The following is a 17362-nucleotide window of genomic DNA, read 5'->3' on the forward strand; positions in this document are numbered from 1 at the left end:
AAACAAGCTTCCGAGGAGCGGTTTCTGGCATTACAGCCGTCTTCAGCCCGGCTTGCTTGAATCCAGTGGCAAAGTGAGCAAGGGACTCACGTCTGAGCATACCCTGCCACACTTATGGCGGCCAAAGCAGTACAAAAGGGGGTGGTGATGGACGGAGCATCTGAACCAATGAAACACTCACACCCAGTCAAAAGATCTGGGTTTGATCCATCACCGTTCTTTAGCCCACTCTGCCACCCCAGTTCAGACTTGGCTATATGCAAATCAGTCTGACCCTGTGCCTCATGGGAACAGTCCAGCCCGAACTGCCAAGCCATGCCTTCCCTGGACCGGAACCAAGCTTCCGAGGACCGGTTTCTGGCATTACAGCCGTCTTCAGCCCGGCTTGCTTGAATCCAGTGGCAAAGTGAGCAAGGGACTCACGTCTGAGCATACCCTGCCACACTTATGGCGGCCAAAGTGGTACAAAAGGGGGTGGTGATGGACGGAGCATCTGAACCAATCAAACACTGACACCCAGTCAAAAGATCTGGGTTTGATCCACCCCCTTTTGTACCACTTTGGCCGTCATAAGTGTGGCAGGGTATGCTCAGACGTGAGTCCCTTGCTCACTTTGCCACTGGATTCAAGCAAGCCGGGCTGAAGACGGCTGTAATGCCAGAAACCGGTCCTCGGAAGCTTGTTTCCGGTCCAGGGAAGGCATGGCTTGGCAGTTCGGGCTGGACTGTTCCCATGAGGCACAGGGTCAGACTGATTTGCATATAGCCATGTCTGAACTGGGGTGGCAGAGTGGGCTAAAGAACGGTGATGGATCAAACCCAGATCTTTTGACTGGGTGTGAGAGTTTGATTGGTTCAGATGCTCCGTCCATCACCACCCCCTTTTGTACCGCTTTGGCCGCCATAAGTGTGGCAGGGTATGCTCAGACGTGAGTCCCTTGCTCACTTTGCCACTGGATTTAAGCAAGCCGGGCTGAAGACGGCTGTAATGCCAGAAACCGGTCCTCGGAAGCTTGTTTCCGGTCCAAGGAAGGCATGGCTTGGCAGTTCGGGCTGGACTGTTCCCATGAGGCACAGGGTCAGACTGATTTACATATAGCCATGTCTGAACTGGGGTGGCAGAGTGGGCTAAAGAACGGTGATGGATCCAACCCAGATCTTTTGACTGGGTGTGAGTGTTTGATTGGTTCAGATGCTCCGTCCATCACCACCCCCTTTTGTACCGCTTTGGCCGCCATAAGTGTGGCAGGGTATGCTCAGACGTGAGTCCCTTGCTCACTTTGCCACTGGATTCAAGCAAGCCGGGCTGAAGACGGCTGTAATGCCAGAAACCGGTCCTCGGAAGCTTGTTTCCGGTCCAGGGAAGGCATGGCTTGGCATTTCGGGCTGGACTGTTCCCATGAGGCACAGTGTCAGACTGATTTGCATATAGCCATGTCTGAACTGGGGTGGCAGAGTGGGCTAAAGAACGGTGATGGATCAAACCCAGATCTTTTGACTGGGTGTGAGTGTTTGATTGGTTCAGATGCTCCGTCCATCACCACCCCCTTTTGTACCAGGTAGTGATTGTAGCTTGACTAACCTCAAGCTTAAGAAGAACATCCAAACTCAAAGCGGAAAAAGACAAGGTGAACTGTGGGTTTCAGGAAAGAGTCACGAGTTATCCTAATACTCAAACGTCTTTTAAAAAAAACTAAAAAAACAACCTGCAACCTCCGCCCCCAACACAACACTCAGGAGTATGCAGAGCATGTGAGCTGTAACAGCACATGCTGCAAACCGCGAAATTACTCGGGAGGACCGATCAGTGGGACTGGGCCAGTGTCTCCAGAGACAAAATTATTTCACCTATCACAGTAAGGAAATGTTACATAAAATATTGTACCAGTGGCACTGCACTCCTGCCCACCTACACATATTTTACAATATGAATCCAAGCACATGTCGAGGTAGTGCAGTCAAAAAGGAGTGCTAAAGTTTGCCCTAGAGTGCTGCATAAAACTGGCATGATACTGGAATGTGGTGCTGAAAGGGATTTGCCTGAAAACAGGGGTAGACTTAACTTGCAGCCCATTGCTGATCCTTCTGGCAGCACCATTATAGTGATTCACAGTCCGTAAAGGGAAAACAATATCCTTCCAATTGCTAGCGTCAAATCATGCCATAGTCACATAGTGGGAAAAGGCTGAGATATCTGGGTATTACATGTAGTTGTTAAATCTATGGTTGTTTTTTTAAAAAAAAGATTTTATCAAACAGTTAATCAAAACGTCTTACAGTCGGTAATACAAGTACACTATTTTCATACACAGCATTGCGGTTTGCTCGTGCCTTCAGATCTTTCCCCCTGCAATGTTGTTTGTCGAGCAGCCTCAAGCAGGGTGAGTGTTCGTCTTTTCTATCATTAACTGTCATTTATCAACATGCCTGTCATTTGTGATATTCTAAAGGCACTGAGCGATGGGCTACAGCGCGGTCTCACCTGCTTCTTGCAAGAAGCCATTAACTCCCCCCCACTAGGCATGTCATGATGTATAATGGTCCATACTTACATCTTATATGTCATTGGGTGGACGATGTCTCGTGTTGGTCTATTTCCCACCTCAGCTCCTAATGTATGCTGCCTGGGTATTCTTTGTTGATCAAACTATGCTAGCTCACTTTACATGGTAGGCTGTGGGTGGTAACATCTCTTCCCCAGGTCTCATCTATGGTTGTTGTTAAGTATTGAGAAATTAACCTACAAAATGGTAGAGCGAGAGAGACAGCTCTCCTGGGGGGGTTGTACTCCGTTTCTTGCATAGTGATTGAATCAGTGTAATCTGTCCCGCAACAATGACAGCACTTTCCTATGATAAATGTGGACGTGCCAGATGGTGACACACACTATGCTCAGAACTAGTGTTTAGACAATCCATTGAGATGTCTTTAAGAAACAAAATAGCACATAAGAAGCTATACTGGTGCCATACGTAGCCGAGGATGTAGGCTTGGGGGGACACAACCACATAAAATTTGATATCAAAATCTTAATAAAATCACTGAAACTTTAAGAAGGAATTAAAGGTATCTTTAACAATACTGTAACCAAGAACTATCTTGCCCAAGCAAGGGCAATTATACTGTGCAAGTAAATATTGTACTCCTGGTTGAATTCCTCCTAATCACAAACATGATCGGTGCACCACCTGAGGTACTCTCAAAAGTCAAGACTGAGCTCATCATATCTCATCGTCCAGCATGGGTTAGTGCTGGGAGGAGACACAATGAAATATATTATTATGGCCACTACTTTGCACATTTCTGCAGTTCAGAAAACACTAATTGCCATGATCCCACTCAATCGTGAAAAAGCATGTTATATGGTAAACACTGTGTGAGAGCTTCACTCTCAGTTTTGGATTGGGAGGGAATTTTATAAACTGATTAAAGTGGTGTATCCTTGACCCATGTATGTTTGATGGGCATCGACTCCACCCTACTTCCAGTTAACTCCAACAGAGTACATGCTACTCCTTTCAATTGAGCACAAGGAGTCTTCCATCAATATATTTAAGAAAAATAAAAGATACTCCTATCGACAGCAACAATAAGGCAATATGGGCAGCTTTTTTAAATGCTAGTAACAGACAGCAATGAAAAGTGTTGCTTAGATAAACATTTTTAGTTACCAGAAAATATGTAGTAAAAACGGTAGATCAGTGAGGTATTCTTCTGAATCAGTCCGACACCACTCAGAGTCCCTTTCACTAAATCTAACTTTAGAAGGCATACATTTTGGCAACAGAAAAGGCAGAAACTACATAAATGATTCTTTTGAACGTTTTATATCATGCTTATTTTCAGAATGGTCCAGCTGAGTGGGCATGGGCATTAATTAATACACAAGTTGAAATTCTTTATTTTTATAGCGGAATGAGGATTTGTCTTGCTTTTCTACCTTCTACATTACATACCGCGATTTCCTCACATTTTATGGTTTAAACTAGAATCTCTGATACTGCTTAAAACCTACCAGGTAAGAATAATGATCTTGCATAGTCAATATTTCATTTTCAACTGTTTTACAAAAAACAAAATGCTTTTAAATCTTATTGTTTCTTCATATTTGAGATGATGGCAGAAGGAGAAAACTGTAATCTAAGATTCAGGATAGGCTGTATTGTATGTACCCATTGCCCCATAAAGGCTGCTAGAAAAGTCTCTAACTCTGAAACACCACAGAGTCAATACCAAATTATATTGATTCATTATTCTTATGTAATTAATGAGAAATAAACAACCAGACCATGAATCACAAATCTCTACAACAAGCTTGTTAATAAGCAATTGTTTATGGAAGGAACATCAGACAGTCTTCAAGCACCTACCTTAATGGAATGATAAAGAAAAACACCATGCATAGCTTCTCGAATGGCCTCCATTCCTCGAAAAGAGAATGACAAATTGGAGAGACCACCACTGACTTTGGCTCCAGGAAGCATCTCCTAAGGTAGCAATAAAGAAATAATATAATATTTCATAGTTACATAGTCAAAAAACACATTGAAGCATAGATACATTTCCTTGAAGTGTTTTATGAATTATTTTAACTTTATGACGCTGAACAATACCCTACTTACCTAGACTTTAAATGTCCTTTTCATAATTATGAACAATCAAAGCGTGGGTACTCGCACAGCTAAAAGTAAATCGGGTAATGTCTTTTGAACACTGAGTGTGCAACAGAGGAAACACTGTCTGCTCTAACAGTGTGAAAACCAAGGTACTAATGCAAGGCTCACTCAATGGAGTGAGCACCTCCGTGCACTACTTGAAGACCATTGGTCTAATTCCATATAAATCAAAAAATATCAAATGTTAATGCCAAACGTAGTTTTTAAACAGCTGTCACATTTTATTCATGTGTGACCGGTGAAAATCCATGATTTTATCCACAAAATAAACTGCATTCCATGGGTGAATGAGTTGCAATCATTAAATTATTGCACATCACATTATGCATCCCAATGCATTTCGGGACCAGCCCTTCCTCAGGGGACAGATCTAAGGAAACAAACCAAATGAAAACATTTCAATATCCTATACCGATAACTCCTAACTTGAAAGCATATATCTCACAAACTACATTCTACTGTGTATTCATACACGTGAATAAAATAAAATACGTCATGTGAACCAATAACGTTATCATGAATGCATATATAAACATGCTGAATAAACATGCTAATACTGATAACAATAAAGCTGGACATAATTGTAACCGAACCAAGTTCGCCACAAACAAGAGTGAAAGTGCAGGTGCTCGAAATATCCCACAGTGAACATGCTCCGTTTTCAGGAGAAAAATGTGTGTTACAAACAAATGTAACCAGTGCGTTTTAAAATACCCTTGTGCAATACAGTCTGTGCCTGTCAACAGACAGGGGCTAAATAACAATCCCCCACTCGGTACTTACAGATTGCGGATGAACAAGCGACTCAGCAAGGAGTCGTCAAAAGCGGTGAATCGTCAAGAAAGTAAGAGCGTGAGTGCTCATTAAATCAAAGGTCCGTGAAAAATGCATGCAAGAAAGAAACGAAGGACTACCCCATGTGCTGCAAACACCAGTCATCACCATATTAGCGGCCATCTTAGAGTGGTGAAATAAACATAGAAGCACAAAACAATAAAAACATGCAAAAATGATGAATCAATGAACATATAGAAGAGACAAATCTGTAACAAACATATAGATACAAACTCCAGTACTCATATAAAGCTGATGTGAAAACATGCAGAAATAATGGGTGCATCGACAGATAAACATATAAACATATAAAAGACATGTAGATACGGAGTTAAGCAAAGATATATTTAAAGATAACACAAAAATTCCATGCGGTCATTGAGGCCGTTCGGTGCCATGGTGGACATAAAGCGGATCCAAAAGTTCTCTCTTTTCAATAGAGTGTTCTTGTTGTTGCTGGTGATTTTAACCTGCTCAAGAATTAGAAACTTCAATTGCGCCACACTATGTCTGTGTTCCAAAAAATGGATAGCCACACTGGATTTCATGTTTTGTGTGCGTATATTGCTTTTATGTTCCAAGATTCGTACTCGAATCTTTCTTTCCGTGTGACCAATATAGCACTTGCCACAAGGGCATTTGAGCATATAGATGACATTGCTGCTATTGCACGTGGCATTGACTTTCAGTTTTATGGTATGTCCCTTCAAAGGATGAGTCGTTTTGTTGCCAGGGATACAGTTCCCACAGTTACTACAATTGTAGCAGGGCTTTAGACCATTGTAAATAAGTGAGGATGAAGTTGCTGTTGGGTGGTTCAATAACTCCTTGACATTGCGGCCTCTAGTGAATGCAAACATGGGTGGTTGGTTAAACAAACCATTGAAATCAGGTTCCATAACAAGGATGGGCCAATGTTTCCGAATGATGTGTTGAAACTGATTCGACAGTTTAGAGTATTTCGAGACAACCACCATTCTGTCTGAAGTTTTTTTTGGTTTGGATTTCAAAAGTTGTGCTCTCACACATTTGTCAGTTCGCTGCATGGCTAGATCCAAGATGGGTGTGGGATAGCCCCGTGCTTTCAAACGTTCCAATATGTTTCTGAGGGCTTGTTTACATTCCTGTTCTTTAGACACTATGCGTTTCACTCTTAACAGTTGTGCATAAGGTAAATTGTTTTTAAGGCCAGGTCGATGAAAACTGCTGTAGTGTAATATGGAGTTCCTATCGGTAGGTTTGCGATAAATCGTCGTATGCCAGTCTGTGATGTCACGATGTATTTCAACATCAAGGTAGTGGACGCATTTATCACTGTATTCCCAGGTGAACTGGATACGTTCATTAACGTTATTCCAAGACTCAAGAAAGGTGGTAAGGGTTTCAGTAGAGCCTGCCCATAGCAGGAAAATGTCATCTATGTACCGAAGGTACATTTTTCCATGTAGTAGCCAGTCATTTTGAGATAGAATATGAGACTCTTCAAACACTTGCATATAGATATTAGCATAACAAGGAGCTGCCGAATTTCCCATGGCAGTCCCGTTCAGTTGGAGTACCCATTTGTCTTGTACGTTGAAGTAGCTATGATATAAGGTGTACATAGTCAATTGCATCAGAAAGACCTGTAGGTCTTGATCCAAATTGGAAGTCATCAGTGTTTGTTCAATCGCTTCCATCCCTCCATCATGGGGGATGGAGGTATAGAGTGAACTTACGTCCACCGTACACATAATCAACTCGGTGTTTCTGAGGATATTCATAATCGGTTCAAGTTTGACAAGAAAGTCTGTGGTATCACGTACATGTGACTTTGATTTCAGAACAAATGGTTGTAAATACTTATCCAGAAATTTACCCGTATTCTCATGGATGCTGCCTCTGGTAGACACAATTGGACGGAATGGAGGTTGAGTCGCATGCTTATGCATCTTAGGAAGCATATACATCGTGGGAGGTTTAGGGTTGATGGGAGTGAGATATCTTCTCGTCCTGTCGTCGATGGTGCCATTGTCAAAAGATGTATTGATAATTTCAATCAGTTTCTTTGAGAACTCTAAGGTAGGGTCTCCCGGTAGAAAATCATATACATTAGAATCATTAATGTGAGCCTCAATGTTTTGTTGGTAAAAGGCGGTATCCATAACCACTAATGCTCCACCTTTATCAGCATTCATGCAGGTAATCATAGGGTTATCCGCGAGATTCTTTAATATATCCCTTTCTTTTTTGGACCAGTTTCCATGTTTCACATGGGATTGGAAAGGTAAATGAGCTATTTCTTGTCTCACTAAATTCTCAAAGGCATCAATAATTTTGTGGCTCTGGGGAGCCAAAAAGGTACTATGCGGTCGGAGACCTCTCAGCATATCATCATCAAGTTTAGGTGTCTGGCAAATGTTCTCAAAGTAATGTCTCAAACGGATATTGCGTATCAGTTTGAAGGTACTGACTTCCAATTCCAAAGTGTTGGACGAAGTGGTTGGCACGAAGGATTGACCCTTTTGTAGTGTTTTGATTTCCAGAGTCGACAATGTGGTAGCCGAAATATTGATGACCAAATTGTCATCTGGTTTTATTTCCGTCTGTTGTTTCTCTTGGGTTTGGTTACGGGTAAGTTTTTTCCAGTTACCTCGGCGGGTTTTTCCCCCCCGGGGTCTCTTTGTTGTTGGCCCGGTTCTAAAAAATGAACCGCAGATTCAGTGGAGGTACTGGGTGTCTGAGCATCTACATCAGATGTCTCTCGGGTAGGACGATTTCTGTTTTCATCCTCAGAAGAAGAGGTCTCATTCCCTGAGAATGGATTATAGACTTTGTTAGGACGTCGGCGGGCATACACCTCTGCCCAGGTGTACACCTCGCCGAGCTTGTAGTCTATAGTGTCTCTTTTAAATTTCCGCAGTTTCCTCTCTTGTGTCTCCCTGGTGTGTTTGTCAATTTGAGACTGTAAATCTTCAAGCATCTTGGTAAATTCCTCGATTGGCATGGCTTCGTCCAGCTCCTTCTTTATGCTAGTGATCTCTTGTGCTAGTTCTTCTAGTGTCTTAGAAAGTTCCTCGACGATCAAAAGGATCAAGTCGAGGGAGCACTAATTGAGGATAGAGTACCAACGCTCAACAAATTTAACATTGTTCTTACATAGTAATGGTTTAAGCGGGACTCTTAAGCCCCGGGGGATCCTTTGTGCCCGATGGTACCGAATTAAGGTGCTGGCATGTAGTTTTTGGTTAGATTGTTTCCTTAGCAAGTATAATAATTGTCGGATGTTGCTCTCCGCGCTTCGGGTGTTGCCCGTAGATGCGATATCATCTTGTATAAGCCCATAGATCTTGTCTGCATCTGCTGTAGTGAAAGCGAATGTACTCGCTTTCAAGTCGGTCATGCCAGAGACCGCGTCGAAATTCATAATCAGAGCGTGCTGAGAACCAGTGGCAGAAGATAAGTATGAACAATCAAAGCGTGGGTACTCGCACAGCTAAAAGTAAATCGGGTAATGTCTTTTGAACACTGAGTGTGCAACAGAGGAAACACTGTCTGCTCTAACAGTGTGAAAACCAAGGTACTAATGCAAGGCTCACTCAATGGAGTGAGCACCTCCGTGCACTACTTGAAGACCATTGGTCTAATTCCATATAAATCAAAAAAATATCAAATGTTAATGCCAAACGTAGTTTTTAAACAGCTGTCACATTTTATTCATGTGTGACCGGTGAAAATCCATGATTTTATCCACAAAATAAACTACGTTTGGCATTAACATTTGATATTTTTTGATTTATATGGAATTAGACCAATGGTCTTCAAGTAGTGCACGGAGGTGCTCACTCCATTGAGTGAGCCTTGCATTAGTACCTTGCTTTTCATAATTATTTCAGACACGAAAAACATGCACACTAACAAACCAAGTGACAAAACATATCAACCAAGTAAGAGTTACTCACTGGAGGACTATTGTTGAACTTGCTTCAAATATCAGAGTACCTCTAAAGGAATACCAAGTTGTTTAGTAAGTTTCTCCCAATAGTTTCGCTACATGCAGGTCCGTCATGCACTTTTCACACATCTTAAACCTGGGACCGCCCTGCCGGAGTCCTCCGCCTTGGAGGATAGGGGGCTGGATGGTCATCTCCCTGACAGTACATCTCCCTGATATACAAAAAGCAGGTCAATAATCGCTCAGACCCTCTCAGGTCACTCAGAGAGAAATGGCTTGGGGATGGCATAGAAATGGACGATGAGGAGTGGCAGGAGGCAGTCTCCTCTCCCAGAGTCGTGGCTATCCTGGCCCGCCTAGTCCAGCTCAAACTTCTTCATCGTGTTTATGTCTCGGGGATTCAGCTGGTGCGAATGGGTAGAGCAGATGAGGGAGCTTGCAGGAGGGGCTGTGGCCAGCTGGGCACCTTTTTTCATATAGTCTGGGAGTGTACCTATATCCAATCTTTCTGGCGCGAGGTTCATGATATTATCAATACGGTCCTGTCAGTACAACTCCGAGTGGAAGCTCGCAGGTGTCTCCTGAATATTTGGGAGCCGACTGATTTGAATGTTTGTCAGACAGTGGGTAAACGTTGGGGTTAATGCTGGCCAAGAGGAATATAGCCCAGCAGTAGGGCGCGTTGGACCCGCCCACGGTTCAGGATTGTGAGAGGGACTTGGATTGGTCTATATTCCGAGAAAAGACTGTATATGTAGCACAAGGGTGCCCCAAGAAGTGGTCTTGGGTGTGGGGCCCCTGGAACTCCCATCGAGGTGAAATATGTCAGCCTCCCCTTGCCCCTGTGATGGACGACCCCCCGACTCCTTAGATGTTCCACTGGTGTGTCGTGCGCATTTCTGTGAATTTTCTCACTGTACCGATTATGCTGACTGTGATACCCCCCCTTTTTTGATTTGTGATGCTTAGCTAATGTTTATTTTTTTCCACTAAAAAATGTATAAAAAAAAGATTCTCCCAATAGTAAGGGTTTTAAATTCTTAGTCTTCACACCTACCATTCTTCACTGTCAGAACTACATGATACTATGCAATTTATTTGTTTTTTTTACATAGTGGCACACATGCCTATGCTATCCTTGCTAGAGGCCACTACATCTTGTGGCCATGCAATATCATATCTTTTATTGTTTCACTGATAAGAATTAAAGAGCAGTCTGCTTAGAGACCTACTGGAAAAATTATTTGAGTGGATCAACAAAGAGAATTAACATTACTTCTTATGTCACCTTTTTGCTCCCACTATAAAAACTCCATCTATTCAAAAGCTTGACCAAATGCTGGGCAAACTGTTCACTGGAAAAATAGTTTAGGCAACACAACCTATGCCTCAAACATGCAATTTTAGAGGGCAGAGTATTTACCGAATATGCTATATTACCTTTTAGAATGAAATCAATAGGCAAATCATAACAATGAATACAGATGGTGCTTTTAATGAATGCTTAAAAACCCACAGAGTACAGCATGATCCCTGGTACCTAACAGATGTGGTGAAGGCCTATGCTTAGCCAATGCCTCGCGTGTTTTCACCAAATTAAAATGCACTGTGCTTTCCTTTCACACTGATGTACGCAAGCTGCTGATGCCACTGAACATGTGGCCACCCCCATGGTTTTAGAATCAATCACTGGATTGATTGTAGTAAGCAATTTTCATATGTAAGCTACAGGGAGTAAAATTCCTATAAATACTAAGGTGTAATAAGGGACAACAGTCTCAGCCTCACAAACATTGTTTTAAAGACCTTCCACCATGTCATTATTATCCACCCTTGAAGATTATGAAAGTAAATAAAGTATTACACTCAGTTCCTATGATGATCAGAAAGCCTTTTATACAAAAACTATGTATGAGGAGAGCCGCCATGCTATACTGAAAACAAGTGAAAGGCGGCATAAAAGCATAAACAATGTAGCTAGGATATTGTCGCCACTTAAGTTCACAAGTGTAATGCCCTCTAGAGTTTCATTTATTTTAATGAGTACTGACAGGACAAGATTATGGTCATATTCAGGATTTAATTATTTCCTTTTGGAGTGGCCTGGTCATCTTGGGTAAGACCAAATAGACAAAACACAGATGGATTAATTATTAGTTTGCTACACAACAACCTGGTATTTCCCTGCCACCCAGATTTATTAAAAACTGTAATTCTGGGGAGAGGGGGATGATATATTCTAACTAATTGGATTTTGAGGAATCACTGTTTCTCAATCAATTCCTGCATGCTTTCCTCTGGTATTTCATAAAGAGATCTTGGCTTCTTTCACCAGCCGAGGTCTGTACGTGAAATACTTCAGACAGGAGGAAGTAAAGTGTAACCCTCATTTGACCAGTATCTTTACTGCTAAGGGTCCAACAGGAATTACCATGGGATTGAAAATGAGGCACAGACTATTTTGTTTTTAATTCAGTCCAGTACAGTGAGAACGTAAGGCAGGATAATACAGCCCACCCTAGTCAGGAAATGGCATATAAACCCATAAAATGGCAACAAATAGACACTCTTCTCTAAACAGCAAGCACATGGAAGGAGGTCAGGTAGTCTTCTAAGTCAACATCATATTATTTCCCCAAAAAACTGAAGGTAGTCAGACACCCCAATAAGGGTATGGTATATAAAGATCCACAGCGTCAAGGTAAAGCTCCAATTTTGGAGGATTATTTTTAACCACTAGGCAAGGGAGATTGAGTGCATACTTTGGATGTGGGTGTGAGAAAGTGGATTATTAGTTGGGGGTTGATGGTAGTCCATCACAAGTAATAGTGTCACTATTCTTGTTAGGTTCAGTTGTTGAAAATGGCAATGTATATGCACATAAGCGGCGTTCATTTGTGTTCACTGTACCCCTTGTTGTAAGCAGAACGGATATCGCGAAACACTGACTGTGTTATCCCGCCAGCATAGACCCATGCACACACATACACGACAGCCATTTTAGGCACCATGGCCTCTCTGCCCGTTTGTTAAACCCCCGGCACCCCTCCCCGCGCGCACTGCTCATGCATCGGCCATAAAACCCTCTCCCTCTGCGTGACCCTGCTCTAGAAGTAACACTCCTGCTTGACCCACACCCCCCATTTCCTCCCAAGAACACCCTTCCCCTCAGCTGACGAGCCCCCCCCAGCTGCACTTGGCCTTTCGACCCCGTCCCAAGTCCTACGACCAAGCCTCGTGGATGTGCACCCCCCCCCTTTTCCTGCCCAGCATAACAAAACCATGATACACCAACCGAAGTGCCCGATCTTATAGCCTGCCCAACCTTTGATCTGATCATCCCCTCCTGCCCTCGTGTCCTGTAGGAATGTCCGGCTGAGAGATCACAATCTCTTGTTACATTCAGGAGGAGAGGATGACATCTGAGCGACTGGTATGGGAATAGGCCTGAAGCTGGGATTCCAAGCATGCTTTTTCCTACTTCAAAGCGTCTTTATTGCAATAAGGAATGTTTGTGCATCATAAACATGTGTATAAAAGACGAAGCCTCAGAGAAACTTGTTAGAGCACCTCCTGAAGACACTATGCGAGTGTCCGAAATGACAGGCTCTCCTCATGAGAAATAAAACTCTGTTCTTGTTTTCCTGCTTCCAGCGCCCGTCTCTTTATTTGGTAATTATTCAAGATGGGAACTAAGAGGCGTCCTGCGCCAGCAGCCTGGGCATCAGGTGCGTTATGGGCTGACTTTTCCACAATTGGCGTCCCAACGCGGGGTCCATCAGCGACATAAGGTCCGGTAAGAGAGGTCCAGGCGATGGGGTGAACATCTAAACGATTGGAGTATACCTGCCTTGAGAGGGCCCTCGTCCGGCTGCCGATTGAATGAACTTCACCGATTCCGAACGGACCTCTCTCAAGTGACCTACTGTCCTGATTGGAATCCCACAGGAATGCTGCGGTAAAAACATGGAGAAAGAGAACGATTGGGCGCTGGAAAAGGGAAGGCGAAGAATTGCCCACACGGTCCGGTCCGGGTAAGGTTAAGTAGGACGTCTTTACGTCCGATTGGTAGGATGGCTTTATCCATCTGATTGATTGATTGATTGTACTTGAAGTATTGGTTCTCTTTGAGACATTTTCTATTTGCAAACAGCGATGAATAGGAACGTTCCTCTCTCTTTGCAAATTGTGAAGGATAGGTAATGCAGACTTTTGTCCCCCATTGTAATCCGTCATGCCTATCTTTCTCCCCACTGATTGTTTGTTATCGATTTTTATCGATTATTGCTCTTTGAGATATTCCCTGTCTACAAACAGGGAAGAATAGAAATATTCTGCCCCCCTTTGCAGATAGTGAAGGATAGGTAATGCAGATTTTTGTCCCCTATTGTAATCCGTCATGCCCATTTTTTCTCCCCACTGATTGATTGATTACTTGGACATTTTATTGTTCAAGGAATAGTTTGTTCGAGGCATTCCCTGTTTGCAAATAACGTAGAAAAGAAATATTCTGTCTAATCTTTGCAAGTAGTGAAGGGTAGGTAATGTGGACCTTTGTCCCCCGTTGTAATCTCTCGTGCCTATCTACTCCCCACTGATTGGTAAACTAGTTCCACCCGGACCATTTATTAGAGGTAGGTCATCTGGCTCGACCGGAGGGCACCCCTAATAAAAAGGACATATGCAACAATAACGAAGTAATCACCGTATCCTGTTAACAGAAACTTTAGCATGAAACACGCTAGAAAGGAAAGAAAAAAAAAAAGAAGAAAGAAATAAGAAAGCAAAATCAGTAGGCCACTGATGAGTTTTTGATTTCGCTACAAATAGGAAAACGTTAGAAATAGCTCACGATAAAACACATGATTTCGCTAGAAATAAGAAACGTTAGAAATAAGCCCGTAATAAGAAACATGAAAATGGTGAGAGAAGCCAAGCTTGACATCGCGACGGCCACGAGGCAACTAGGCTTCGCCACCCCTCACTGCTCCAAACAGGTCTGTCCCACCGCCTGCCACGCCCCAATAATGGTAACATGAGATAGATACAAGTCAGCAGATACCTACCCCCATTCTGGAAACTCCCGAAGTGCAACAGGTCCGCGGCTACGCCCATCCGGAAGACGAGATCTTCGGCACGTGTAGGGCGGGTCTTGCTGCCAGCCGTCGGCCGGGGAGGTCGTCGCATAAGGGGGGCCGGAAGAGGAGCCGAGGCCGACGGGATCCGGGTGTCCCCTCCTCTTCTTTCTTCAATAATGGCTGCGACAACACGGGGGGGATGTCTTGCTCATGCCATTGACCCCCCCCCCCTCGTATCTCCTGGTCCAGCCCCGGCTTGGTATGAGCTCCCCGTTCGGCCCTGAAGCGGCGCCTTGCAGGCCACCGGGGGGGGGGGGGGGGGATGTCTTGCCTATGCCTCCGACCCCCCCCTCCTCTCATCGCCTGGTTCGGCCATCATGAATGTTAACGCCGAGAAAAACGGCGTGGGGTGCGCTGGGAGGGAGAGGCGGCGCGAACGAGCCTCTCCCACCTCCCCAGGTGGAGGCCCCCAGTGGCACCCCCAACGCTCCACTCACCCGACAAGGGTTCGTCCACTCTTGTGATGCAGTGACTGCTGGAACTCGTAAAATGGCGGTCGACCCTGCAGGAGCGGGCCCGGCGTGAAGGGATGGCCCGGTTGCTTGTTAATTAAGAAATGAGTCCCACAATCAGAAGTGTTCTCCTTGACTTTGAAGATTCTATAAGAGCCACGGGGGCCCCCGACCCCCGCAGACACCCCCGATGGGGAATGACTGCCATGATTGCCCGCGGAACGATGAAAATGTAGCCGCGAGACGTCGGCGCTCCCATGCTGGCGCCAGCCTCAGTTTGAATGACTAAAATCCTGCAGACTACAGTTCGGATCAGTTCCGGTGAAAACCCAGTATGAGCCGGTAGGAAAAAAAATTGTTGCCTCCCTCCCCCTTTGACTGATGGTTCATACCGCCGATCCTTTCTGTTGCCCTTTAACAGAACTTTTGGACTGCCGAAAGAGGCTCTGGGCCAACCACGAGTTGGTGGAGATTTTGAGTATGCCTGGATCTGCCTGGCTGCACCCAAAATGGCGCTGGTACAAATGAAACTTTCAACTCCTTGTTGTACCCCGATTGCTCAGCCTTGGTGTCATGAGATATGTATGCAGTTTTTTAAACACAATGAATTGATATGGGATGGGTACTGATTATGTGTTCGGACAATGAATTGACACGAGATGGGTACTGATTGAACATTCGGACAATGAATTGTTGTTAAGTTTTGGCGCATCATGATTATTGAAAGTTCGAATTTCAACACTTATGATACTCGCTCACACTGAAGTTTCGATATGATTTTATTGCACTTGTCGCACTTTTTATTATGAAATCAACGACCACCGACTCCATTAGGTTTTCCACTAATAAATATCCCCACATGTACAGTTCCAGCCTGCTCCGTGGCCGGCCCACGGGGTTGTAGGCCCGTATTTGTGCATCGACATTCTTATTAAAGATTTTTGGAAAAAGCAAACGTAGTTGTCACGCATAGATTGGTAAGTTTCGAATAAATGACCACTATTTCCGATATAACTAAAATACATGTGAAATGGCTCAGCTCGATTAGTTAAGGGTTAAAAAGTATAGTACGCAGAAATATTGCAAATATGAACGGTCCAGGTTTTTGTTGTATGCGTTTTTCATTTTTGTACAGCCTAAAGCAACCGCTAAAGATCCTGGTATTTAGCCTATACTTTATATGCTACCTGTATCAGGAAAGTTGTTTTAAAAATGCCCCTAAGTCGCCCCGAAGGAGTGCCACCTGACCCCCCTAGTACGAACGACAACGACCCCGTACCACTGTAGGTTATCCCTTTTCCTCAAAGGAGAGCACGAGCTCGCTCCCCCACTTTGCACCGACTGCCCTTTGTTCTGACCCCCCCCCCTGCACACGATCCGTAATACCACACTTGGGCGACCTATGCTACCCACAGGCTTCCGATAATCATCTCTCCCACACTAAACGGTCCACCTGGGCTTAAACGCCAAGTTGGCAGGGACTGCATTCCGTGGAGATAGGCCGAGTATGTAGTAAGTAAAAGCCTTTTCGGGTTTATGCGCGCTAATGTGTTTTTAAATGCTGCCCCCGCCCCCCTTCTTTTTCCCTCTTTCTGCAGGTCACATCGGAACGTCGATTAAAGTACGAAAAAAAAATGGTGATCTAACGGACGAAGAGATGGGAAAAAGGGGTTCGATTATGGTGCCTACACACGACGAGCAAACAATGACTATTTCTCTCCCTGAACTTAGCGCTTGGGAGGACAGCCTGAAGCGGAAACTACAAAATATGAGTTCGCTCGGCACCCCGAATAATACAACCAAGAATGACGTGCACTAATGAATAAATTCCTACGTTTAACTAAATAGGGAAAGTTTAAGGAATATTCCGAGGTGAGGTTTACCCAAGTACCCTCCGCTTGGAGGACTAGGAATGTTGCCAGTGTTTAAAGTCTACTACCTCCTTTTCGCACCCTCATAGACATGAAACTCAAAGCTGCCCCATTGTTCCCCCAACTGACACCCACTGTTGCCTCAGCCCACCGTGAGCATTAGCCCGACCAGGTTAGTTCTTGACCAATTGCCAAAGGCCATAAGTGTTTACAACCAAAGCCACCAGTGAAGGCAGCCGACGATAAAAGAGAAGAAAAAGGTAAAAAGAGCTTAGGATGCTAAGGATGCGCAGCATACAGGAAGAGATCATTTTGGCCAATAACTGTTCCATGTTTTGTCTTGGATTTTTGTATATAATACCAATAACTGTTCTATGTTTTGTCTTGGATTTTTGTATATAATACACGTACTGTCTCCCCCGCCTGAGTTTGTGTGTACGTAATGTATGGATCTACGT

The 17362-nt window shown here is 44.0% G+C and overlaps 1 protein-coding gene across 1 annotated transcript in view; it reads right to left on the bottom strand.

Moving 5' to 3' along the window:
* The window catches only part of MTR (5-methyltetrahydrofolate-homocysteine methyltransferase), a 454402-nt gene that overhangs the window by 209616 nt on the left and 227424 nt on the right, over positions 1–17362 (bottom strand). Inside the window, exon 17 of the mRNA XM_078648574.1 lies at positions 4370–4486. Coding sequence (XP_078504700.1) covers positions 4370–4486 — 117 coding nt within the window. The remainder of the gene's footprint in view (positions 1–4369; positions 4487–17362) is intronic.

This window comes from Lissotriton helveticus, chromosome 6 (assembly GCF_964261635.1).
Source record: "Lissotriton helveticus chromosome 6, aLisHel1.1, whole genome shotgun sequence".
In the NCBI taxonomy this organism is placed as follows: domain Eukaryota; kingdom Metazoa; phylum Chordata; class Amphibia; order Caudata; family Salamandridae; genus Lissotriton; species Lissotriton helveticus.